This window comes from Bubalus kerabau, chromosome 2 (assembly GCF_029407905.1).
Source record: "Bubalus kerabau isolate K-KA32 ecotype Philippines breed swamp buffalo chromosome 2, PCC_UOA_SB_1v2, whole genome shotgun sequence".
Classification (NCBI taxonomy): domain Eukaryota; kingdom Metazoa; phylum Chordata; class Mammalia; order Artiodactyla; family Bovidae; genus Bubalus; species Bubalus kerabau.
In genome coordinates, this window is record NC_073625.1 from 104,059,193 (window position 1) to 104,086,440 (window position 27,248).

The 27,248-nt window shown below is 37.0% G+C and overlaps 2 protein-coding genes across 8 annotated transcripts in view; one reads left to right on the plus strand and one right to left on the minus strand.

Moving 5' to 3' along the window:
- On the plus strand, positions 1–20,346 carry GTPBP8 (GTP binding protein 8 (putative)). Of its 3 annotated transcripts, none has more exons than XM_055568162.1 (6): positions 1–413; positions 2,744–2,842; positions 4,528–4,658; positions 5,661–5,760; positions 7,894–8,012; positions 19,962–20,346. In XM_055568162.1, the coding sequence occupies exons 1-6, from the start codon at positions 78–80 to the stop codon at positions 20,047–20,049; spliced, it is 873 nt and encodes a 290-aa protein (XP_055424137.1). In that variant the 5' UTR covers positions 1–77; the 3' UTR covers positions 20,050–20,346. The 3 variants fall into 3 exon arrangements, with proteins under 3 accessions (XP_055424137.1, XP_055424138.1, XP_055424136.1); XM_055568161.1 differs by lacking the exon at positions 19,962–20,346 and adding an exon at positions 13,662–14,839 and having other exon boundaries at positions 9–413; XM_055568163.1 differs by lacking the exons at positions 2,744–2,842; positions 19,962–20,346 and adding an exon at positions 13,662–14,839 and having other exon boundaries at positions 6–413.
- NEPRO (nucleolus and neural progenitor protein) overlaps positions 17,581–27,248 on the minus strand; it is a 15,580-nt gene continuing 5,912 nt past the window's right edge. For 4 of the 5 annotated variants that reach the window (XM_055568157.1, XM_055568156.1, XM_055568159.1 and 1 more), the window contains 7 exons: positions 26,135–26,214; positions 25,634–25,765; positions 24,851–24,928; positions 23,296–23,657; positions 22,995–23,056; positions 20,340–20,599; positions 17,581–18,221 (listed from right to left, as the gene is read on the minus strand). In XM_055568157.1, the coding sequence (XP_055424132.1) occupies positions 17,765–18,221; positions 20,340–20,599; positions 22,995–23,056; positions 23,296–23,657; positions 24,851–24,928; positions 25,634–25,765; positions 26,135–26,214 (1,431 nt within the window). In that variant the 3' untranslated portion in view covers positions 17,581–17,764. Of the gene's footprint in view, positions 18,222–20,339; positions 20,600–22,994; positions 23,057–23,295; positions 23,658–24,850; positions 24,929–25,633; positions 25,766–26,134; positions 26,215–27,248 lie in introns of those variants that run through there. The other variant, XM_055568160.1, reaches the window with a different exon arrangement.

Genomic DNA, 27,248 nt, shown 5'->3' on the forward strand with positions numbered 1-27,248 from the left:
TAGCGGGAGCCGGGTCACGCACGCGCATTTCAGATTCTGGGAATGAGGTCCTAAGGTCGGACTTCTAAAAGAGGAAAATGGCAGCGCACCGGCTGCGGCAGAGCGTGGGTAGGGTGTTTGCGATGGGAACAGAACTGGGGAGTGGAAGACGAGATTTCAGCGCGTTCCAGGCCTTCACGGAGGTTCTACGGCTGCCGAGCAAGCAGCTGACGAAGCTGGTCTTCCCGCTGCAAGAACTCCATGGGCATTTCGTCCCGGGCTCGAGGCCAGACCTTCACCTGAATATCTTCCACCCGAGCCTGGAGGACATCGCGCGGGCGGAGAGCTTCTTCACGGCCTCCGCCCGAAACCGCATCGAGTACCTCACCTCGGCGGTGCGTCTCGACCACGCCCCGGACCTTCACCGCCCGGAGGTGAGCGCCGCAGCCGCCTGCGGGTACTGAGGGCTTGGGCTGTGATTTTGCTGTAACCTATTATCAACTAGAGATGCAAGTGGTAAAGAACCCTCCTGCCGATGCAGTTAGACATAAAAGACACAGGTTCGATCCGTGGGTCGGGAAGATCCCTTAGGAGGGCATGGCAGCCCACTCCAGTATTCATGCCTGGAGAATCCCCTGGACACAGAAGCCTGACAGGCTGAAGTCCACAGGGTCACACAGAGTCGGACACGACTGAAGCAATTTAGCATGCCTGCCTGCATTATCAGCAAACCAGAGAGATTTACTAGCTTTGTATGGACGCGGTATCATTATTGTAACAAAGCAAGCAGATATGGGTTTGATTTTTTTGGTGAGTAAGTGAGTGAAAGTCACTCAGTCGTGTCCGACTGTTTGCGACACCATGGACTCTACAGACCATGGAATTCTCCAGGCCAGAATACTGGAGTGGGTAGCCGTTCCCTTCGTCAGGGGATCTTCCCAACCCAGAGATTGAACCCAGGTCTCCAGCATTGCAGGCAGATTCTTTACAAGCTGAGCCACAAGGAAAGCCCAATTATATTGGTAGTGAATATGAAAGACTTTAGAAGGCGATTAAAACATTTATCATTTTTGTTTTTAATTGAAGTAGGGAAAACATGCCGAGACAAACTGGAAAAAGTGAAGAATACAAAAAGTAGAGTAGTTTTACAAATGAAGTGATCCTTATCAGTACATAATTTTCACTCAATCTGAATTTCCTATTATGTGCAAAAAAAATCATATATAGATGGCAATAATCTGTAAGATTTTCTAAAACAGCTTCAGTGAAATTCAGTGAGTGTGCATTTTATGCATGTCCTACAGTTTAATATTTTGTTCTGTCTGTTAAAAGAAGGCTCAGTTCAGTCGCTCAGTCGTGTCCGACTCTTTGCGACCCCATGAATCGCACCACGCCAGATCTCCGTTATTTGTGATAACGGCACCATTGCTCTGGAACTTTTCCACTCGAACTCTACAATAATTTAAGAGTACATAAATCACTTAATGATTTGGTGACAGCATTGCTTTTCCATTTTTAAATTACTGGACTTTTGTGTAATTTCTTTTTAATTTAGTTTTTTTAATCTATATTATCCGATTTAATCTGGTAGGACATTTGAAATTTATACAGCATCCAAATCAATTTATTTTGAAGGACTGACCACAGTTTTGCAAAATAAATAACATTGCTGGCTCCTGCTCACTAAATGCCACCCAGTTATATTAATAACCAAAAAATGCCCTTATGTTAATAAAAAATGCCCTTACAAATTTCGAAAACACCCCCAGGGGGCGCTACCGCCCTCATTTAGAAGCACTGATTGGTTGTACCTTCTTCAATACTTTTAAAAAGCAAAGCCATGTGTATTAATGGTTGCTATTGCTAAGTCACTTCAGTAGTGTCCGACTCTGTGTGACCCCAGAGATCACAGCCCACCAGGCTTCCCCATCCCTGGGATTCTCCAGGCAAGAACACTGGAGTGGGTTAGTCTCAGAAATATTTTGTTGCTTTCTACACTCACACTAAAGGAGAAAAGCTTAAATGGAACAAGAAAGGTCAAGAGAAAGAAATAATTATAATGTTGTAATGGTGTACTTTGAGAGTTTGTGGGGAAATGTGATTTCAAACAGGAGTGACTTAAGAGCCAGTTTTGTTGAAACGCATGTAATTGTTAACTTCAAAAAGCTTTGAAAATATGGAATTCTTAATAAATGTTGCAGATGTTCTTGAGTGGCATGTGTAATTAAAAGCACAGGTACAGATATAGATGTCTAGAGTTCAGTTTCCAGCTTCTTCACTTTCTCGCTGTATAGGTTTGGGCCAGGTATTGAGCCTCTCTTTGCCTCAGGTTTTCTCGCCTGTAAAGTGAAAAAACTTTTACAGTTTATGAGAGAGATAATTTATAATATTATCTGTCTCATAGGGATATTGTAAAGAGTAAATAAGAAAATAACAAGAGCTTTTAAAACAGCACCTGCCACATTGAAATCATTTAATATATAACAGCTGTATATTAACATTTGAAGGTTGACTAACCATAAGCTACTTTTTTATGGTTAGTCAAGACTGAATAGTATTTACAGGTTTTTACAGCTAATAGTGGGTTGGCCAAAAAGTTCATTTGGGTTTTTCTGTAAGCTGGTACAGTAAAATCCAAATGAACTTTTTGGCCAACCCAGTACAGTATATGATTACATATATATATATATATATATATATATATACACACACACACACACACATATAAACTAGTACTCAATTATCTTGTTTTTGCTTGTATAAGGTGTGTTTTATAGGCAGAAGCAATGTTGGAAAATCCTCTCTAATAAAGGCTTTGTTTTCACTTGCCCCAGAGGTTGAAGTTAGAGTCTCCAAAAAACCGGTATGTCAAAATTTAAAACATATCTGAACTACCTCTGAATTGACTAAGATGAATAATAAATATGGGGGGGAGGGGCGGAGGTTAGAAACCATAATTGCTAAGGTCCTAGAAAAGTGATTTCTTTCAAACAAGTGCTAATGTAAGACATTTCATTAATGCCTGCATATTTCTCTGAAGAAAACGGAAGTTATTTTAGTAACCTGGCCAGTATCTTGAAGAAATTATCCTTGGTCCAGTCTTTTCTCAAGAGTTATTTCATTGTCATTCTATATTTGCTTCTATGAGAATGCTCATCTAGTTTTACATGGATTTTTAAAGGTAACAGCTTTCAAGTGTATTTTTTTCCTCCTATAATCTTTTATACCTAGCCAACTCATATATATACACCAATCAGGCACTTCCCAGTTTACCCAGGGCCAAATTTATGTGCCTAATATCCCTGTCCGTCTGCTGTGGTAGATTTTTGTCATTTTTCATTTCCTCTGCTTCCTTTTCCATAATACAGACTCTACCAATATTTAAGGAACCTTCTCCTCACCCCAGTTCCCCTCCCCTTATTATCTATCCTTGGCAAAATGTTCCCAGCAACCCAGGGCTCACTGCCCCCATTTCCTTACATTAGAGCCCTTCCCTGAGGCGTCACTAATCTTTTCTTGCTCCCAGGCTCTTCACGTAGTTGATTCCCTGATACTACCGCTGATGATTGTAGTCACTTGTTAACCCTCCTATCCTTACTCCCTTGTGCCCTGCCTCATCAAATGTCTGTCGTAGTTCAACTCTCACTTCTAGGTAGGGGTGTTTCCTTTCTGCTGTGAGGAGACAATGGAAGAACTATATTCTTGACATTTCTAATCTGTAAATTCTAAGGTTATTTTCCTATAGATAGATGCACAAGCTGCCTGGGAACCTAAGCATCATTTATAAAACCTTCCTGAGTTCTGAACAATTGACTTTTAAAATTGTTTGTCATAATTTTTCCTTTTCTAATTAATAAATGTCCGTGGACAGAAAACCACATGAATAAACTATTTTGATCATCTTTATATTAATTGTAGTTGCACAGGTACTTTACAGTTGTACAGGCTTTTTTAAAAAATGGCTTAATGAAAGCACCAAACCCATCTAATAAAACATGCAAATTGATTTTAGGCAAGTAATAGTCTAGCTACAAAGTTTGCATCTAGTTTTTATGAAAACCTGTATGACTGACAGTAAGCATTTAATTTATCCTGTTTGTGCCATAATTCATTTAAAGTGGAAATAATTCTTTAAAGTGGAAATATATTATTCATCAGAGAATATTGACTAATGCAGCCATACTATTTAGACCAGTATAACTTTTTCACTGAGAGAGAACTAATGATTTCACTGAGAGAGAACTAATGAAATAGGAAAACTTGAAAATATTTTGCCTGTGTATTTCTAATATGGAATTTGAAGTTCTTAAATCATATAGATTCTCTTTAAAAAAAAATGAATTGGAAGGAGGAAGTAGAATCATCTAAGTTTATATCCAGCCGCTTCTCTTCTGTTTCTTTTTCCTGTATCGTCATCTGCATAGGGTTATGTACAGAATACTTTTATGCTTTTAATAAGTAATTATTGATTGAACAGAAAATATTTTGAGTCATGAAATATATAAAGGACATATTTTAAGAAACTTATTTTTACATTTATTTTATCAGGGCCATACAAAGAAACTTAATTTTTACAAAGTTGGAAAATACTTTACATTGGTGGACATGCCAGGTTATGGCTATAGAGCACCTGAAGATTTTGTTGACATGGTAGAAACCTACCTAAAAGAACGAAAGAAGTAAGAAGCTTTTTTTATCTTATAATTGTTATATTTAACCCCTAAACATATTTGCATGAATAGAACATTCTACACATGATGAACCCTTCAGTTTTATCAAATAACTTTTCTAGAAAGTATACTTTATTCTCATAATATTCTATACTATTTCGGAGGAAGGTATACACTATCTGCTTAGTGTTTTTTCCTGTAAATTAGGTTAAACTTAAATTCAATTGTTTTCCTATATTGAAACTATAAGTAGTACAGCAGCAGACTTTATAAATTTTTTATACCAAACTCTTAGCTGGCTGTTTTTAAAAATGAAACTTGTTGGTTCATGTGGTGTTTACCAGATTTAAATAAACTTCAGTAAATTCTGGTTATTCTTAAACTACTTCTGACACCACAGCCGCGATAAATACTACTTTTATTTGTCTCCATAGGTAGCCAGGTAGCAGGTCTATGTTTCAAGCATTGCAGAATATATGGAAAAATTAATGTTAAACTTTTGAAGTATTAAAAAATTTTTATAAATAATTTGCTTGTTGTATCTTTACATAGAAGCTAAGATAAAATACTTACACAAGAAAATACAAAATGTAATGTGTTTGGTTTTGTCATCTGCTAGTCTTTTAAAGTAATATTTGAAGACTTAGACACTTTTATGGTAACTTATAGTTAACTGGGTCCCTGTTTCATTCTCCCACTAGAATTCAGTCTCTTAGAAGAAGGGGCTCATTCATCTTTGTATCCAGTTCTAGGCAGAAAGTCATATGTTCAGTATATGCTATTGAAATAATATTAATGAGTCTAGCTATTGAACGTAACCAACACTGAGACCTATTGGAACTAGGATGGACTTCATGGTAAATTGAGAATTCCTTTTGCCTAAAGAAATTTTTAAATTTTGATCTGATAATTTTTCAAAAGACAATTTCTTAGTATAGTGAAGGTTGAGGTGGGGGAAATGAATAAGTATATTTTTCTTTGCTGTTAATCTTCATTTCTGCTTTCCTACAGTTTGATGAGAACATTTTTATTAGTGGATAGTGTTGTGGGAATTCAAAAAGCAGACAATATTGCCATAGAAATGTGTGAAGAATTTGCATTACCTTATGTGGTAAGTATTTCTTTTGACTCATGGTTGCACTCAGAAATATGAGTTCCCTGTGTGTCTGTCTTTTTAATAAATGAGTAGGTCTCTCTTCCTCAAAAGATAAAGGAGTACCTTTTAAACTGTCTTTTCAATTATTAGCCATTAGTATTAAAATAAGTTCTGTGGTACTTTTATTCCCTTTCCTTCTCCTAGCTTTTATTTTTTTTTTTTCTTCTCCTAGCTTTTAAATTCTCAAAATTATAGTCAGTTTTCTATTCATCTAGTGATTAAAAATGCTTTTCCTTGTTTTGTTTTTTTTGTTTGTTTGTTTTTTCTTTTTTAAATGACTATAAATATTTGCTAAAACTCCTTAGTAGCTCTTTAACAGCAGCTTGACAGATAGTACTTATCAGAATATAAATGAAACTACAACTGAAAAATTTGCTAATTTGGAATTTAAGAACATCACAAAAGTTTAGTAGGCTCCAGCATACAAAGGTAGGATGTTTATATTCTTAAGGAAAAGAAAATTTCTTATGAGAATATCTTACCAGTTCTTTCTGTTGTTTACCCTAGAATAGAATACAGATTGGTAGGTTGGTATCCTACCAATTTTGTTTTGTATGTTTTTCAGATTAAATGGCAATCTTCAAGTTCCTCAGAGAGGAACTTATAATTTAGTTTCAAAAAATGTCAGAAAACCACTAAAATGTAGTGGTTTTGCAGTTTAATGCAAATCAAACCATGTTACCATCAAAAAGCTGTTTGTGTTCGTGGAGTTATGGAATTCTTGGGGTTTGCAAATGCCCTTTGAAACATTAGAGATAATTTATAGTTATGAGGAGCCAAAGGTTGATAAACATAGTCTACATAGTAAAAAAAAAAAGCCCAAAATTTCCCCAACCAGTTTTATTGATAATTTGATAATTTACTCCTAATTTGATATCATAGATATCATTTTGTGAAATCATATTTTTTCCTCAGTTTTAACTTTAAGAAAATATTAGCCTTTTTCATTGTAAAAGAAGTTGTGATAGAGGAATTAGGTATCGGCATATTTCTCTTTATGAAGAAAGACTTCTACTTTCTGCTTCTCACTCCTTCTGCCATTAATATTTTTTATGCTGTATAGTTGATTTATAATCATTATATTTTATTTTAATCATGTATATATTTTTATAACTAGCATAAATGATTAGTCAAGAAATTTAATTTTATAGAAATTTCCCAGGAAAACTTCTGAAAAATACATCAAGGTTTTTACTTTTTAATTAATTTTGTAATCATCACACCTTGACCTTTTTCTAGTATATAATTGTCTTTGAGTAAGTAAATTATTTAAAGTATTATATTTGCTGTTAACCCTAGTAAATTCTAGGGTTACTTGGAGTATAACTTTATTTAAGTTGGAATATAACTACAGTGGCTACAACCTACAAATAGCCTGATTTCTAATTTTTCCTTTAAATTTAACATATAGGGTAGAACAATTCAGTATTTCAAAAATGATTATAAATCAGCAGTTTTATGTGTATCAACCTAATAATACTTCTGTGTCTTAGACCACAAAATAAATAGTGATCACATGAAACATTTGGTGTATAGCAACGGCAAATATGGCCCCAGGGTTCTTTTCACTGGTCTTGAATCCAAGATATTATGGCCCTTTGTGGTTAAACAGCAAACACATAGTGTATGCTTTATATATTGCATATATTAATTTATTTAATCTTTATAGCAGCTCCTTTAGAAGGTATTGCTTTTATTTTATAGATGAGGAAACAAGTACAGAGAAATTAAGAAACTTGCATAGGTCACCTAGTTGTTATTGAAATTTTGTAACTAAAATGTATAAAACTGTATATTATGAAATAACAGTTGACCCTTGAACAGTATGGGAATTAGGGGCGCCAACCCTCCTTTCAGTCGCAAATCCAAGTTTAACTTACCTTTCCTATTCAAGGTTCTTCTGTATTGATGGTTCCTCCATATTGGCAGCTCCATATCCATGGATTTAATCAACCACAGTTCATGTAATATTGTGGTATTTACTGTTGAAAATATCTGCATATAAGTGCACCTTTGCAGTTTAATCCCATGTTGCTCAAGGGTCAACTGTACTTTATTTCTAATGCTTAAATATTTGTTTTCCTACAGATGGTATTAACAAAAATTGACAAATCTTCCAAGGGACATCTTTTAAAACAAGTGCTTCAGATCCAGAAATTTGTTGACACTAAAACACGAGGATGTTTTCCTCAGTTGTTCCCTGTAAGGTAAGAGTTGAATTGTCTTTATGTACTAACATATAACTTTATGTGCTAACAACCTTTAGCATTAAATCAGTGTTTCTGAAATTGAGGTATCCTTTTAACATTAGAGGAGTTTGGAAGACTCTGCACTTAGCCATAATTTATTGGCTTTGTTGTATCAACACTTTTTTTCCTCCCTTCTATTCTTTCTTCTGTCTTCAGATTCTTGATGAATCTTCCCTGTAGTGTCTTCATGATTTTTCTACTTCAGCCTGTTTCAACCCTAGACCACATTAAGCTGTAAAGGATAAGAATTTTCTTTTTAAAGGACCATATGTAAGAAAGAAATGCTTCATATAAGCTAGAATTAAGCATTGGTAGCAGCTTTTCCCTTTCATGCATTGGAGAAGGAAATGGCAACCCACTCCAGTGTTCTTGCCTGGTGAATCCCAGGGACGGGGGAGCCTGGTGGGCTGCCATCTATGGGGTTGCACAGAGTCAGACACAACTGAAGCGACTTAGCAGCAGCAGCAGCAGCAGCAGACAGGATGGTTATTTCCTGAGCCAGCAATTTTTGTTAGATGTGGTTTAGCAATGAAACATGAGTTTTTACTTTCAGTGTACACTTTGGATACAGTAAGTAACCTGTATTATAGCAGAAATACAGTGCCACTCCTGTGTAATTTTCTGACTCTGACTTCTTTGTGGAAGGCACTATGATAGTTCCTACAAGAAATTACATGAAACTGTCCTCTAAGCAGTCATTCTAGTTCCTACTGATCCAGATCACAATTGTCTGTATGAATATGCAGTCGAAGTCTGTCTTCATTCATTTCTACAAAATGCTTTTCCCCCTTGACTTACATTTAAGTATTTGTCCTGTTCATTTGTCTGTGTCTGATAGATACAGTGGAAACTCCTATGGGCACGAATGAAATCCTGTTTCTTCTTGGAGCCCTGAGCATTGTCTCAGAAAAATAATTGCTTTCTTTTAAATGTTTAATAAGAAGGAAGTGAGACTTAAGCTAAAAAGGTAAAATAAACACAAGATGGGCAAATTATGGCCTAACAGCTGCATTTATTGGGGAAAAAAAAAGTTTTTGTTGACTGTAAGTAAGTAAGTAAGGTCACTCAGTCGTGACCGACTCTTTGCGACCCCGTGGACTGTAGCCCCCCAGGCTCCTCTGTCCATAGGATTCTCCAGGCAAGAATACTGGAGTGGGTTGCCATTTAGGCTGAGTTTAATAATATAATGAGGCTGGGGAAAAACTGACAAGGTTGTCTTGAGCTACAGTGTTAGAATTATAGTGTTCAAAACAAGGGAGTGATCAAACAGTAGTCTCATACTGCTTTAAGCTGTATACTCTCAGTTCAGTCAAGTTCTATTGTGGCTTGACATTAAGAACAACTAGAGCCATCTGAAAACAGATGGTCTTGGGGGAGGTTATGTCACTGCTGCTGCTGCTGCTAAGTCACTTCAGTCGTGTCTGACTCTGTGCGACCCCATAGACGGCAGCCCACCAGGCTCCGCCGTCCCTGGGACTCTTCAGGCAAGAACGCTGGAGTGGGTTGCCATTTCCTTCTCCAGGTTATGTCACTAGATCATTCTAAACACTTAATTGATCCACAAAGTAAGCATCTCTGTTTCACAGATACATTACAGGTCAGAGAAGTGAAGGGAGTTTCAGAGAAGCATTTGCTGATATAGAAAGAGCATGGACCTCAAGGGTCAGACAGCCATGGTTTTGCATGGTTCCTCTACTTCTTGGCAATAGCTTTTAAAGCAACTTATTTCATTTTTTGAGGAAAAATGTGATGGTTAGAAGGATTAAATAAAATATATTGTGACTGATGTACACATATTAACCACATAATAAAATTAGTTTCTTTCCTTCCTAAAAGTCAGTCAATGGCAAGGTCAGGCCAACAACCTGAACTAACAGATTCTCCATACTTCTTAGAGGTGTTCCCTTCTTTAGATAGGCTGACATTTTCTGCTGCATGACCTTTGAATCACTGTGCCACCATACTAAGTGACTAAGGTACTGCAGAAGCTACACAGTACTCAAGGTCTTACGAATTGAGAAACATACAGGAGGTGCTAGCTTTCAAGAACTTCAACGTTCAGGATACCACACTGACCACATACAGGAAGTTGTCAGACCCAATTCAGATAGTAGAGTTATTTATACTCCTTGCTTTTATTTCCTTGACCAACCCCCAGTACATCCTCCAAAAGGGAATTCGATCTAGTTATAGAATACTTACTATAAAATAAGACAGGTTTTATTTCCTCCTCTTCCTGTATGATCTTGGTAGGAGAAAGGTGGAAGTGTGGGCAGACGTGTAGTCCAGCAAGGTTTGGCCTTTAAGCCTGTTAGCAACAGTTTAAGTGCTCACCTTCATGTCTGAACTCTACCCCAACTGAGTTAGAGAAATAAAACTGATGAAAGGCCCCTAAAGTTTGATGCTGGGATCAGTCTGTTTTTATAACTGGTATGGAAGAAGTATATAAGTAGACACAATTTAATTGCTTCTGTGGTTTTCATGCAAATGAGAACTGATTCTTAGGACAAAGAAAATCATGAATTGACAAAAATGTTGCAAATGAGTTCATGGTGCCATAGTTAGTGTGTAGACTATCCAACTTGTATCGCTTCTTTAAACCATACATGTGTAACTTCAGTTATAATTGAGAATCAGTATGGAGGCAGCTTTATCAAAGAGCATTAGCAACACAGCAGAGAATATTTTACCTGTTTATATACACATATACACCATGTAAGTGAAGGTCGCCCAGTCGTGTCCGACTTTTTGCAAGCCCGTGGACTGTAGCCCACCAGGCTTCTCCGTCCATGGGATTCTCCAGGCAAGAATACTGGAGTTGGTTACCATTTCCTTCTCCAGGGGATCTCCCCGACCCAGGGATCAAACCTGGGTCTCCCACATTGGAGGCAGATGCTTTAACCTCTGAGCCACCAGGGAAGCCCCCATATACACCATGCTGCTAAGTCACTTCAGTCGTGTCCGACTCTGTGCGACCCCATAGACGGCAGCCCACCAGGCTCCCCCGTCCCTGGGATTCTCCAGGAAAGAACACTGGAGTGGGTTGCCATTTCCTTCTCCAGTGCATGAAAGGGAAAAGTGAAAGTGAAGTCGCTCAGTCGTATCTGACTCTTAGCGACCCCATAGACTGCAGCCTACCAGGCTCCTCCGTCCATGGGATTTTCCAGGCAAGAGTACTGGAGTGGGGTGCCATTGCCTTCTCCGCATATACACCATACCTGCATCCATAAAAGTCATAGTGTCTTCATAAAAGTCTGTATCCCAAGAAACCATGTTTTCACTTCCATGCTGACAAATGGATGAACGGATATGGATATGGATAGATACAGTAAGACAGATCAATAATAGACACAATAATGGTGGCAGTGATTTTTTTTTTTTAATCATGAAAAGTCTGTATTATTATGGTCATTTAATCTTTGTCACAAAAAGAACAAATTAAAGAGATCAGAATTTTAGTCTGGGAAATAAAAAGCAAAATAGAAGATATTCCAATGGCATTTTCACAGAAACAGAATAGTCTGAAAATCTATGTGGAACCACAGGTGACCCTGGATAGCCAAAGCAATCTTAAGAAAGAACAAAGCTGGAGGTATCACACTTCCTGATTTCAAACTGTGTCACAAAAGCTGTAGTAATGAAACAGTATGGTATTGGCATAAAAACAAATATATAGGTCAGTGGAACAGAATAGAGAGCTCAGAAATAAACCCATGCATATATGAGTGGTTAATTTTCAAAGTCAAGAATATACAATGGGAAAAGGACAGTCTCTTCAATAAATGGTGCTGGAAAAATTGGACAAACACATGCAAAAGAATGAAACTAGGCTACTATCTTACACCATACATGAAAATTAACTCAAAATGGAAAAGTACTTGAATGTAAGACATGAAACCATAAAATTCCTAGAAGAAATTATGCTGTAAGCTCTTTGACATCACTCTTAAGTGGTGAGTTTTTGGATCTGACTCCAAAAGTAAGTGGGACTATATTAAACTAAAAGTTTCTGCACAGCAAAGAAAATTATCAACAAAATGAAAAGTCAGCCTAATCAAAGGAAGAAGATATTTGCAAGTCATATTTCTAATAGGGGTTAATATCCAAAATATATAAAGAACTCATACAATTCAATGGTAAAAAAAAAAAAAAAAGATTAAAAAATAGACACAGGATCTGAATAGACATTTTTCCAAAGACATACAGATAGCTAACAGGTGCATGAAATCATCCTCAACATCACTAATCATCATGGAAATCCAAATCAAAACCACAGTGAGATATCACCTCACACCTGTTAGAATGCTGTTATGAAAAAGATAAGACATAAGTATTGGCATGAATATACAGAAAAGGGAATCCTTGTGTACTCTTGGTAGGAATGTAAATTGGTGCCATCCATAAAGAAAACAGTATTGATTCCTCAAAAAACTAAAATTAGAACTACCATATGATCCACGAATTACACTCCTGGATATATATCTGAAGAAAATGAAAACATTAATTTGAAAAGATATGTGTACCCCCATGCTCATTACAGCATTATTTTCAATAGCCAGAATTTGAAAACAAGTGTCCCTCAGTGGATGAATGGACAGAGAAGATGTGGTACTGTACAGCTGACCCTTGAACAATGTGAGGGGTTAAGGGTTCTGACCCTTAGCCCAGTCAAAAATCCAAGTATAACTTATAGTTAACCTGCCATAGCCATATTTCCTCCAAATCCCTGGATTCAACCAACTGGATGTACCACTGTGGTATTTACCATTGTAAAACATCCACATGTAAGTGGATAGACACAGATTAGACACAGATTGAATCCACAGTTTTCAAGGGTCATCATGTATACACAAATGGAATACTATTCAACCACCAAAAAGGAGGAGATCTTGCCATTTGAAAAGACATGACTGGACCTTGAGAGCATTATGCTAAGTGACATAAGTCAGAGAAAGGCAAGTAATGTGTGATTTCACTTACATGTGGAATATTAAAAAACAAGCTCAGGTGAGAAGAGATTCATGGTTGCCAGAGGCAGAGCTTGGGGGTAAGAAAAATGGGTGAAGGTCAAAAGGTACTAACTCCCAGTTATAAAATAAACCATGGGGATGGTATAATATACAATATAGTTACCACAGTTAGTAATGCTGTATTGCATATTTGAAAGTCACTAAGAGGATTTCGTAAAAGTCCTCAACACAAGAAAAAAAAAATTGTTTACTATAAATGGTGGCAGGTGTTAACTAGACTTATTGTGGTGATCAGTTTGCATTATGTACAAATATCGAATCATCGTATCCCTGAAACTAATGTTGTATGTCAATTATACCACAATAATAATAACTTGGTCTGGAAAATAAAAAGCAAAATAGCAGATACGAAGTTTTTAGAATCATGAAGGAAATAGATCAGATGATGTGATCACCAGATTTAAAATATTACAAGAGGTGCTGAGGAAGAGAGGAAAGGTAGGACAAATTAAGACATCCTGTTTCACACCCAGAACTCACAGGAGTTTGTAAATAGATTTTAAGTTAGGTGAATTCAGATCTGTTACTACCTCTGAAGTAAGGAAGAAAATGATCTTTTTTTTTTTCCCCCTCACAGTGCTATGACCTATTCTGGAATCCATCTGCTGAGATGCTTTATAGCAGATATAACAGGAAATCTTAAGACTACTGGCTTCCAATTTAGCTGAAGATTCAAAATTGTTTGTGCCAACTGCAGTTAAAGACAGAATTTCAGCATTGTTTTAAATGTTGTGTATCTGTAACTTGCAGAAGGATCACTTCAGCTTTAAAACCTGCATATTTCCAAAGGAAGAATGAATTTGTGCCTATAGGGGCAGAAAGGTTTATACATGATTGAGTTATGCTGTTCATTAGAAGAGATACCAGCAGTTTTTAACAAACTGACAAACAAGACCATATAGAAGTCCATAAAATGAAAATCTGTTTCCTACCGTGTAGATGATAGTGAGAGTGTTACTTACTCAGTCGAGTCTGACTCTTTGTAACCCTATGGACTGTAGCCTGCCAGGCTCCTCTGTCCACGGCATTCTCCAGGCGAGGATACTGGAGTGGGTAGCCATTCCCTTCTCCAGGGGATCCTCCTGACACAGGGATTGAAGTTGTGTCTCCTGCATTGCAGGCAGATTCTTTATTGTCTGAGCCGTCAGGGTAGCCCCTACTGTGTGTAGATGACGGTTTGCCATATTATTGGGTTTTTGTCTTTTAAAGGAATATCTATTACTCTATTTTTTTAAATATTACAATGCACTAGGTAAAAAGGGGCTACTTTTTTGTTAAGCACTGATAGATGGGTTGAAGGTAAATTCTTATGTTGTTGTTCAGTCACCAAGTTGTGTCTTGACTGCCACCCCATGGACTGTTGCACACAAGGCTTCCCTGTCCTTCACTATCTTCCAGAGTTTGTTCAAATTTATGTCCATTGAGTCAGTGATGCTATCTAACCATCTCATCCTCTGCCACCCTCTTCTCCTTTTACCTTCAATCTTTCCCAGCATCAGGGTCTTTATATGTATGGCTATAACATCATTTTTTTGGAGACATCATTTGAATATAACAAAAATTATTCTTGATAAAATTTCAATCAGTCCATAATGGAAATACCACTTATTTCAGACTGAGGTCAGTCACTTTCACAGGGTTCAGAATCAGACCTGAATTCAAGTTCCAGTTCTGATATTTATTATACTTTGGATGTTTCTGAACTTCTTTTGTAACTCTACCTCAGAAGCTATGAAAATTAAAATATGAAAAGAACATCTATTTATTCTATATATTTGTAAAGCAAAACCAATTCAAGTATATAGCAAAACTCATGGGTAGATTTATCACAGAATACATCCTGTCATGGAGGAAGTAACATTTTATCTACATTAAGACCAAAGAAGAAAGTTTTAGGTATGAAAGTTGATTTGCACAGGGCAAGAAAAAACAGTTGATGGGATAGTTTATAAATGGAATCTTCCCATTAGGATTCAGAATGGAAAGATAAAGCCTTACTTTGGACTAATGTTAGTGGAAAATATTTTTATGAAGGTGTTACTGACCTGGTCATACAAGTGGTTTAGCTTTTCAGAGTGAGGCTGTATATTAAAATGTTATAGCAATAGCATTGGATAAAAAATTAATGCTATAAAACAACTTTTTGACTTTTAGAAAATTCAGTTCTGAATATGTTTTCAGTTTTATAGTTAATATTACTGGTTTATTCTAACCATCAGTGATTTAAAAAAAACTTTTAATATGGGCATTCACCAAGTAAAATATATATTGATTGATAGTAACAACAAAATTATCTTAAAAGGCATCTTTCCGCCTGCCAGTGTTACTTTCCAGCTTGTCTTAGCCTTGGCTTTTGTTCTCCTAAAAGGAGGGTCCAAGACAAAAGCTTGTGTCCAGTAGTTTATTGGGGATGTGATTCCAGGGAACAGGAATGAAGGGGAAATGAAATAGATAGAAGGAAAGCCAGTCAAGGATGCACTGAGTTGGAAACAACATAGCTCTAGGGCTTGATCTTGAGGGATCTGTGGAACCTTACGAAATGTGCCTCTGAATTGTCTTTGAAGGGGGATTAGCAAGTTGTGTATGCCCAAATGCCAAGCAGTCCTGTAGCTTGTCAGAGGCGCGAAGGCAAGGTGTAGCCGTCCAGTCCTGCTTGAGACTGGTTATCATAGTAGTGGCTGCAGCAAGAGGCCAAGAAGATTTGAAGTGACACATGAGAGGCCTACCACACTGCTCTTACAAGTGACCAGAGTGTGTTAATGCCACCGGAAGGGATTCAATTGGTATTTACTATGATATGCTAACAGTTATTTTCTAATCTAATTTACTGGATAAGTTATGGTTTTGTAAATTTAAGATTTCACTTTTAAAACTTAAAACATCTGAATTTGTTTGGGGAAAATAGAATACTATGTTCCTTATTTTTACCAACTTAGGGACACATGAAACTCTTTACTGTTTTTCCCAGAATTTTAAGGGGCAGATGGGCAAAGGAGATAAACATATACCAAAGAAACATTAATTAAATAGGAAAAAAAATGCTAGACTTATATTCTTATCCAGTTTCACCTCCTTAGACAATTCACTAAACCACTCTGTTGTATACAATGAAGGGTGATCTCCAAAGTCTCTTCTAGCTGTACAGGTTGATGATTATTGAACACTAATACTACTTCAGATGGAGGATCTGAGCCCAGAGAAGCCTGCTATTTGCACATGATTAGTGTCACATGCACATAAAAGCAGAAGCAGGATTGGATCTTGAATCTTAGAAGCTGATGGCTCTTTTTAGACTTGTCATGAAGGAGACTTCCTCGGTATTGTCCATGTTTTAAAGTACCAAGTAGCTGTACCACTTGGTAGGAAACCAGGAAAAATATAAACTAATAAAAAGTGACTAGAGATAGACTTAGCAAGGCTTCAGGAAAGGGAGCTAAACCAGTGTTTATCTAACTGCATTTTGAGCTACTTGCATCAAAATCACCTGAGCCCCGTATTAAAATGCAGATTTCCGATCCTGTCCCCTAGCCATGATTATCAATCTCTGGAAGGGACTCAAAATCGGCATTTTAAACAACCCCACCAAGTGATTCTCAAGACATCCCTACAGTTTGAGAACCACTGGTACAGTAAGTAAGTGGAAAATATACAGAAAACAGACGAGGAAAGAAAAAGGCCAGATAAAGAACAAAAAGGAAACTTTAAGAACGGTAGGATGACTGAGGAAGATGCAGGATGTACTAGGGCATTGTATAAATTACTATATATAAACATAAAACTTAAGCCTACAACCTGCTTGAAAAATAGCTTATTTAATATATATAAACATAAAACTTAAGCCTACAACCTGCTTGAAAAATAGCTTATTAACCTAATTCAAGAAAGCTAGAATATTTGAACGAAACCTCAAACTTCGCATCATTATTTGAAAATATGTAGGATTTACCTTCTCAGAGCAATTGTATGAGCAACATACAAATATCAGGTGATAGCATCAGCACCAATTATAAATCTGTTTTTAGCCTCTCTAGGTTGATTGATTTTGTGTTTCCTTAGTTTTTTAACTTTCTCACCTAGTTCTACTTTGTGTATAACCGTAAGTCACTCTATATCCTTTCTGGAAAAAAATTTGTATTTGGAATCAATCAATTAGCACCCAAATAAACAAGGTCCCCTACAAACTTTTGGACAATTCCAAAAGCATTTTAATATGCCCTCCTATGAGATAAGGTTAACAAATGAAATAATGGTTGTAACCATTGCCTGCTAATACACTTAGTGGCAAAACTGATGATCAGTTCTAACATACAGAAGACAGGCAGTACAGCTGTTAAAAGCTACGAACCTTGGTGTTCAGAAGAGCACTTAGCTACAGTGGAGCCATTAAGGTCAAAGTGACCTAGGTGATTCCCACCCCTGCATCCCATTTACCTAAAAGTTTTACAAACCTAATTACTCAGGTCTTAAGTAAAAAGTTGACTAATAGTCAAATATCTGTCGATTAAATGACACAAAGCTATGGTGAGCATTTATTGAACTAAAATGAACTGCTGTACAGTGCTGTACTAAAGCAGCTCCTCTGAGTCCAAGTGGCACTTCCAGATCTTTCCACATCTCAGCTGTTCTACTTAAAGCAGCAGAACACTGGAGCAACTGGTTAAAAGTTTCACATATGAGCCTCTAAACTCCCATTAAAGCAAAAATATCATCAATGTCATCTGTCTCCTTAGTGGTTTCTGATGTATTATGTTTATTTCCTTGCATCATTGTCCAAGAATCCGTCTCATTTTCATTGCTTTCTGTAAGCTTTTCATGAGTTTGTGTCTCCTTAGTTTGTACGACAGGATTTGAAACTCTCCTATTCACTTGCTTATTGTTAGGGTACAGATCAGTCCTACGAACAGTAGAATCTGAGAGTCTCCCTTTAATGACATCCGTAGCACTCTGAGTCCCTTGAGGGGGCTGCTGGATTTCCTTTAAAAGTGTCGACTGCAACTTTCTCTGTTTCCTTCCTTGCAGTGAAAATTTATTCTGTGATCTTCTTCGTCTCAGGTGATGCTTTGAAGTTTTCATACCTAAGCCGTGAAGAAGGCAGTTGCAAATAGATGTTTTTATGCACTGTAGCTTCTTTGGCAAACTTTAAAGAACAGAAGAAATTAGATTGTTAAGATGCAGAAAAACATTCTCAAAAATTTTGTCTCCTTTTTACCAATTTCCAATTAAAATATATGTCCTATGCCTCTGTACAATTTCCAGAATCATAAGGAAAAACATGGAAATAGGAGCTTCATATCCAGTCTGTTCTCAGAGCACAACTTCCCTCTGATTTAGACTGTGGGCAAATGTGTCCCCGTTACACTTCCACAGTAAAGTAGCTCCTTCAACTAGCAAGGCAACTGAATGGTGAGATACTGCCATATTTCAGTGCCAGAGCTACTTCCTGATAATTGCTAATCTATTCATAATGCAATAGGATTGGAACTGGGGAAAAGATGAATTACAAATAGAAAAGTTACTAGGATGCATCACCCCATTTCTGGAGTAACGACTTCATATTCAATATAATAACAGGAAATGAACAAGGAAAAAGGAATAAAAGTGAAGAGGGAGTTTATGTAAAATGAGAAGACAGGGATGCCAGCACAGGCAAAATGACAGCATTCATATTATCTTCAAATGGGGGGATTCGGAACTCAAGTGGCTGGTTGTTAGGCACTTTGCTTCTGAGTAGGATACGCTGCCACAAGGTGCACTGGCACCCTGCTAACTGCCTCCCTGTGGTAGTCAGAATGCAAACGATTAGCATGAGTCTGTACCTCCTACTGTACCCTCTTCCTTTTTAAACCAATATGGAACTTTGAGGAATCCCATTTTAACACAGTAATCCATGATCTCTGTTTCCAAACCAATTTTGTCTTACTATAAGTGGTAATTTTTAAGTGAGGAGAAGGTAGGTGGACTTCCCAACTGACATGGAAATAGATGAAAAAACAGAAGAATCAGAGGATCTGCACTGAGTTCAAGATCTCCAGCTCTAATTCCCTGAGTAAAATCCTCTTATAACTCATCTATAAAATGTGAATACCACCACCTGTGTCACAGAGTTATTGTGGACATTAAGTAAACTTAAAATGTGGTACAAATATAACATGTTACTAAAACATCAAAACAGGGCAGAATGAAAGAGCACTGCATTTTTGTGGGGTGCAGAATAATGGCTTAATAAAATAACCACCAGTTTGTTACCCTCTGGATTAACTTTCAATTAGCATCTCTGCCTCATCTACCCCTGAGTTTAAACACAATCTTGAACAGAACAGCCCCATTTTAGGCTGAGCTTCCACTCTAGAGTGTAACGTAAAAACCCTTAACTTCTCCCATAGCTTTTAGTCAAAACTTGCTATAAAACCTTCAGTATATATCATATTTTTTACTAAAACAGGTATTGTTTTTCCATAAATTTTAAAAGAAAATTTAACAAGGTGTGACAAATGACATCCATGGAAACCATTATAAAGCCCTGAATAGATACATGTCCATAAATATAGTAAGAAATTATGGTGGATGCACAGAGTGTTTCTTGAAGGATACGCAAAAAGTGGTCAGTGATCGCCCCTGTCAAGGGGGAATGAGGACCTTTATGGCCGTTTGTGTCTCAAATTGTTACCACAGGCATCTATTATTTGTTCAATAAAAACATAAAGCCCTAAAATATCTAACTTCATGTATGGTTTCAAGCAATATTGGCTCACAAAGATAACCATCCTTAAGCAGTGCTATGAATGTAAGCATCACAAAAGGATGAAGCAATACATGGAGAGTCTAGCTCCTGTGAATGGAAATTACTTGACACTGACTCTGGTGTGTGGCCTTGCAGGAGGAAGCATCTTCTGCTCTCACAGCCTCATCCCACTGAAGCTGCGGGCAGACAGGCCATCTCTCCTACCAGAGGCAGAACTCCATGAGGATTAAATCTGTCTTACATGTAGTTGTATCTGCAGGTTAGCATACCATAGACTTTTTGAATAAAAGGATGGAATGGTGAAGAGTAAATCCAATTGACCAAATTTACTTCCTCCCAATGATATATACATTTAGCTCTGCCCAATAAAAGTAGCTAACAAAACTGCACTTTGAGTATATACCCCAATTTTAGTCCCCAGGGTACTGGACATTAAAAAGGCTGAATATATATACTTTTGCCTTAAAAGATAACAGAAGAAGTAAAGGAATATAATTTTTATAATATACCTACCTAGAGCCTTGAGCTTCCACATGTTTAAGACGGTTACTTTTAAGAAGTTTGTTACCCAGAAAGGCAGTCTGAGCCTTCAGTTTTTTGCTTCTACACCACAGAATTGCCATTTGGATTTCTTCAGAAAGTTGTGTGAAAGTCTCAGCCTCTCGGAATCTTTGCACAAGACTTTTTACACAGGGAGTTCCTATTGCTTTCTGAGAAGAATGGTTGGTTGCCTTTAGTTTGGATGGAGAACATTTAAACTCAAAGCTCTTCTCCTGAAATATGGAATGATGAAAAAAATATATTGGATCTGTTACGGACATATAACGAGAGAGAGAAGTTGATATACACTATCGATATTTGAAAATACATCTTTTTAAAAGAAGAAAAAAGTTTTTTCCAGTTCCCTATGCTTTAATTTTTTTTGACTGTGCCACCTGGCATTGGGGATCAGAATGGTGCCCCCTTGCAGTGGAAATACAGAGTCCTAATAACTAGACTGCCAGGGAATTCCTTTCCTTTTGCTTAAAAAAATTTTTATTCACTGATACTAATACGATTTTTCCCCCTCTGTGCTACAACAGATCCCATCTATAGCTAAATTCAGTTGTACACAAGTAACAATATAAATATTTACATACATATTTATTTAACCTGTGTTGCTGTTGTTTAGTCTCTCAGTCATGTCTGACTGTTTGTGACCCCATGGACTACAGCCCGCTGGGTTCCTCTGTTCATGGGATTTCCCAGGCAAGAAGACCGGAGTGGCCATTTCCTTCTCCATGGATCTTCCCCAACCACGGATCCATCCTGCCTCTCCTGCACTGGCAGGTGGATTCTCAACCACTGGGCCACCAGGGAAGCCCATTTAACCTACACATAAGAATAAAACTCCACATAATTAAGTATTGATCAAAGTCTATCTGGTGGGAGACAAAATCACTGAAAAGCCCTTTTCCTCTAATGCTGGACTACCACAGCTTGTTTTTCATCACCTCCTCAAGGAAGGGTCATTTATCAATAAATGTTACTGATAAATGTGGAAATGCAGATGACTGCTGAATGTATGTTAAAAATGTTTAACTGAGCAATATTTCCAATTCCAATTCAACCATCTTTTGATGTGGCACCTCTGTCTCTTCAACTTCATTTTTCTGTATGAAGTCAAGTTTGCATTTTATCAACTACTACTGTTTACTGAAATATGCCACCTACTAGGTCTGCTTCCATCTTCTGTTCAAAACTTAGTTTCTTGCAAATTTCTCATTCTCGAGAAGAACAAGTAATAGTAGTAGAAGGTAGAGACCTATCAATCTTTGTGTTGGTGATCCATAAAAGTTTGACCTAAAAACACCCTAAGCATATTGGTGCTAAATGCTAAAAATAAAATAGTGATTGGTCATAAATAAGAGGGATGCTGGAACCAGCTCACATAGGAACAAGTGATGGACTGCAGAAAGTTTCAGGAGCCACAGAGAGCTATAGTTATTGAGAGAGGTAATAAAACTATTTGGAGACTGGTGTAATGATAAACTCCAGGAGATAGTTAAGGACGGGGAGGCCTGGTGTGCTGCAGCCCATAGAGTTGCAGAGAGTCAGACACAACTTAGCGACTGAACAACAACAAATAATATTAAATGACAAAGACTGAAACCAAACTGCCTGGTTCAAATCCCAGTTCTGCCCCATATTTGCTATCTGGCCTGGACAAATTTCTTGTCCTTTCTTTGCCTTAATTTTCTCATCTGAAACATGGAAAGAACAGCACCTACCTCACAGGACTTTTGCAAGGATTATAAGAGTTTACACATATAAAGAGTTCTGAACAATGCCTGGCAAAGAGTAAATGCAGTATAAGTATTATGGTGATGACGACATCTTCCTCCAGAACATGTAAACTGGACAAAATATAAATGCAAGCTGGAATCCTTGTAAACCTTCAAGAAAGTACTGACTTGTTAGAAAAGAATTTTTGAATAGAATGGAAGAAATAGCCCATGAAGAAAACAACTTTGAAAAGAGAGAGAGTAAAAGAACTTCTTATCCGTGTCAGATCCAGAACACACAAGAGTTTACAGACATTGGCTGAGGAGAGGTCAACACTGACAGCTCTAATGCTGATAGAAAGAAACAGAAGCCTCATGATAAAAGATGATGATAGTGACGATGGAAGTACCTACCATCTAACACCAAGTAAGTGCTTACCACACTTGAGACTATGCTCAATACTTCACATGTACTAAAACTGGCACAGCCCTATGAAGTGCATACTGTTTCTAGAAAATGGAGCTATGGACAGGTCAAGAAACTTACATAAGGTCACAAATTACTACAAACCAAAGCCAGGACTCAAACCATCTGTCTGACTTCGAAGCCCATATTCTTAAGCTGCAGTATAATCCACTCCTATGGTGGATCCTAGGATCATTTTAAAATTCTAGCAAAACCCTTAGTAAAATGTTTCTGAAGGCATTCTATTAACTGAATTAACTAGATGCACTCAGATCCCTTGGAAATGCCTCTACTCATTCAGAAGCAGACTGAGAACTAAGATGGCACTATGCCTAGAGCCGGGGATAAAACCAGAAGTAAGATTCAGCCTCTGTCCTTGGTAAGTGGCATCTACACTTAGCAGAAATCATAAGCTATATTAAAATAAGCCAGACAAACCTGAATAGCTTTTTGTTTCAGCTGTTTGCAGAAAGCTCTCACATCAAATTCTGATGACTTTTCTGTGGAGATAGATCACAGATAAAAAAACTAGGCATACTATTTTCAAATCAACAAATTCTTAAGTACATGACAACAAAGGGAGTTGAGCAAGCAAAGAACTATGAAGCTACAACAGAAAGAAATAACTTAACATGCTCAAGCTTAGAAAACACACATTATTAATACCATACTTCTCTAAAGATAATGTGAGTTAAAATTAAGAGAGTTTAAGAGTATGAGCCATATCAAAGCAAATTACCTTTTAAGATTTTCTTACTCTTTACTGGTTGTCCAAGATCCATGTTATTCTGTATATTGATCTTCATTTGTTTAGCTTTTTCAGAAATTCTAAGTAAAGTTTCTTCACCTGACCTCTGTGATTGCTCTTTTGTTAAAAATAGTTTATTTAGCAGTTTAGTTACTCCTTTAGCTACAAAAGCTGTAGGCATTTTTTTCTTAAAGACTTCAAAATAGGGCTCTCCTAAAAATTCAACAATATCAGACGGAAAGGTAAAACCTTTGAAATAAGGCAATGGTTGAATCCTGGAGACCTCTTGAAGTAATCCAAACAATGGTTCATATAAGGAAACCAGCTTTTTTAAAACGTCTTTATACAGAACCCTAGGGAAAGAAGTAGGAGCTCATGAATTAGCCAGTAATTGTAATTTGCAGATTACATAATAACTAACAGATTCAAAGCTGAAAATAACACCTATCAGTCTGCCACTATAGATTAAAAAAAAAAAAAATGCTACAGTGGATACTTGCAAAGAGCTAGATTTAGTCCAGCTTATACAGAAAAATCCAGGGACAAAATGTTATATAAAACCAAATACAGTACTACATGGAGAGATATTTCAAAGGATGTGCACCAAAATCTTAAATGTGGTTTTATCTAGAGGATAAGATTTTAGGCAAATTTCAGGTTCTTTGAATTTTTTCTATTTTTAAAGGTTTCTTCAAATAAGCATGTATTATTAAAATTAAAAAATCAAAGCTATTTTCCTTGTAGGGAAGAATAATACGGTTTGACATTGATTAGTAATTCTAACATTACTAACATGATAACCATACTAACATATGATAAGTAGTTCTAACATTGTTAGCTCTAAAAACAAGCAGAATAAAAAACAGGATGACTGAAAATAGTACTTGAGATATCCAGATTAAGATAGAAAATGAAGGATTAGAAAGAATTTTTTTCTTTTTTTGTTTCCATTCAAATTATAGCTAATCACAAATGGGCAGATTTTGAATCTGATTATCCATCAGATAAGCTCCATAATATATATTGTGAGATGCAAGGGAAATTCTCTTTGGTTTGCAACTCGTATTACCAGTGTTCTTTACGTCAGTAGCTATGGCTCAAAAAGCAGTGGTGGTTCATGTGGAAGAAAGGAATTTAGAAAACATAAGGAAGGTCATTGCCATTAAGTATTAGAAATCTAGTGGCAGAAACTAATGAATGATACAGACTGCCCAGGAACACCTTCATTTTAAATGGCTCAGCTGAATGATTAGAGGAACCTTTTTTTTTTTTTTAATTCCAGCTGCTAATCCTAGGAATTCTTTTGCTTAGTTTAATGTGGAAGTGATCTCATGGATTCAGATTCAAAGCCTAGTCTTTTGACATAACTATCAACACTTAGCTTCCCAATCCATCCCAAATAAACTCTGATCAAATGAAAAAACAGAATTTCTGCACTTTCAACATCCCATGGAAAAGCAAATATGAAGACTACTAATAAGAAACCTAGTCTGAGTTAGAGAAATGAGAAAGAAATGAAGGATTTCAAAGGTACGTACATACATACCATAACCTGCTCACGAGCCCAACCATCACAAGGTTCAAAATAATGAATTCTTGCAAACCTAGATGTTTCACAGTCAAGCTGAAGAATCAAGTTAAAGTTGGAAAACAGAATCAAAGGAATTTATGTTTTGTTGAGTTACATTTATGGAAAAAAACACACACACAGAATGCAGAATTTTCTTGAAGGTGTTCAAGCCTTAAAATATGTTCTATTTAAGTCATTGAAGCTTTAAAAAAAAGTAATATATACTCTGCTAGAGGTTTCATTAATAAATTTGGTTTCTAAGGATTAGCTTTTAAGATTAAGAATTTCTAACTGTCAATGCCTTTAGGATAATACATTTTAAATAAAGGTAGAAATCCCTGGCAATGGCTATTTCAGGCACTTCTCAGGAAGAGAAGACCAAAGAGCAAAATTTTAAGAATTTGCATAAATTATAACTCCTACTTTGAAAATATGAAAAATTACATACTCCCTAGCTTTCAAACAGAAATACTATTAAATTCATCCCTGCATGCCTGCTCAGTCCTGTCTGACTCTGCAACCCCGTGGACTGTAACCCAACAGGCTCCTTTGTCCATGGGATTTCCCAGGCAAGAATACTGGAGTGGGTTGCCACTTCCTCCTCCAGGGGGTCTTCCTGACCTAGGGATCAAACCTGCATCTCCTGTGGCTCCTTCATTAGCAAGTGGATTCCTTACCACTGAGCCACCTGAGAAGCCCATTAAATACATCCAAACAACTGAAGTTCAGAAAAACGTGTTTTAGATGATTCAAGGATACAGAAATGTCTTGCAGCAACAGTCCAACAGGCGAAGCAGCAGCTTGCAGGCCCCCAGAATCTTCATCAACACCAGTTCCACCACCGGTTGGCTGGGGATGACACATGCTTTGGTGTTTATAGGCTGATTTTCACTTGACAAAAATAGAAAAATATGTTACTTTCATTCTTAAATATAAAACACTTACATAATAAGTACAGAATTGCTTTAAGCTCAATTGAGGTAGTTATGTTTAATAATGACTCACTGAAATTAACTGACACTTATGTTTCAAATAGTTTATCATCACCCAGGTTTCAGTGTCACACTATTCCTTCCCACAAGCCAACAGAGGGAGCTTACCACAAATACCAGGGGCCCTTTATTAAAATAAAATTTGTACAGCTAAGGTATAATTGGTTATATTCAAACAATAATGAAGGAAGTCTAAAGAGAGGTTACAGTAAGACACTGGGTTTCCAGCCCACCACAAAGCCCATTACAAAGCAACTAGACTACTTACTTAGAAGAAAATGACTCTGAGAGATCTTGAATTGAACCTTCCAAATTCATGTTTTTCAAACGTTTTAAACACTGTTCAACCTGAAAGGGGAAGACCAGCTCAAATTCACATATTTATGTGTAACAGAGGCAAAGCCACTGATGTGAACATGAAAACAAATTCAAAATTTCAAAGTATAGTAATACACTGAATACAAAGTATAGAAATACACAGAATGCCATATTTTAGGGTAAAGAAACCGGTAGCCCAAAGCAGTTGCTTCTGGTTAAAAATTTGAAATTTATGCAGCCAAATAAATTTCTCAGATCAGGTTATGACCAGTGACTGGATTTCCCTGGTGGCTCAGATGGTAAAACGTCTGCCTACAATGCAGGAGACCCAGGTTCGATCCCTGGGTCGGGAAGATCCCCTGGAGAAGCAAATGGCAACCCACTCCAGTACTCTTGCCTGGAGAATCCCATAGATGGAGGAGCCTGGCGGGCTATAGTCCATGGGGTCGCAAAGAGTTTGACACAACTGAGCAACTTCACTCTCTTTCTTTCTTTCTTACTATATGCCAGGATGTGCTTGATGCTATAAAGAGGACCAAAGTAAATGTAAGATTATTCTCAAGATTGTATTAATAAACTTTTCTGAAGTAACATGATTTCTAATAGTGAAACTATTAAAACAAGATAGTAAATTGTTAAGTACTAAATTTTACTGTCCGTAAGTGCTGCAGACATGAGGATCAAGTGATGGAGAGCTTGGGCATTGTAAACATACAGAACCAGTAAGCAAAGGCTCAGAGGAGGGAACCAATGTGGTGAGTAGGAAGACTCACAAAGAGTTCAGGCTGCTTGTAATACAACATATATGATGATGAAGACCACAGAGAAGCCTGAGCTAAGAAAACTGAAGAGGCCAGATCAGGAAGGATCTGCTAAGTTAAGCTAGGAGGTCTGCTCTTTATTCAGGGGACAATGGAGAACCATTAAAAATTAAGCTGTGTTTTAGGATGATTAACCAGGATTTGGTACACGTGAACATGCCACAGTAGAGGAAAGACTGAAGAAGGAAAGATCAGTCAGAATTACAACACAACAAAAAATTGACAAGGTTTCAAAATTTAGTT

Coding starts and splice junctions, on each gene's coding strand:
- GTPBP8 (XM_055568161.1), top strand. CDS start 78: ATGGCAGCGCACCGGCTGCGGCAGAGCGTGGGTAGGGTGTTTGCGATG. Junction 414..2,743: donor CGGACCTTCACCGCCCGGAG/GTGAGCGCCGCA, acceptor TGCTTGTATAAG/GTGTGTTTTATAGGCAGAAG. Junction 4,659..5,660: donor TACCTAAAAGAACGAAAGAA/GTAAGAAGCTTT, acceptor GCTTTCCTACAG/TTTGATGAGAACATTTTTAT.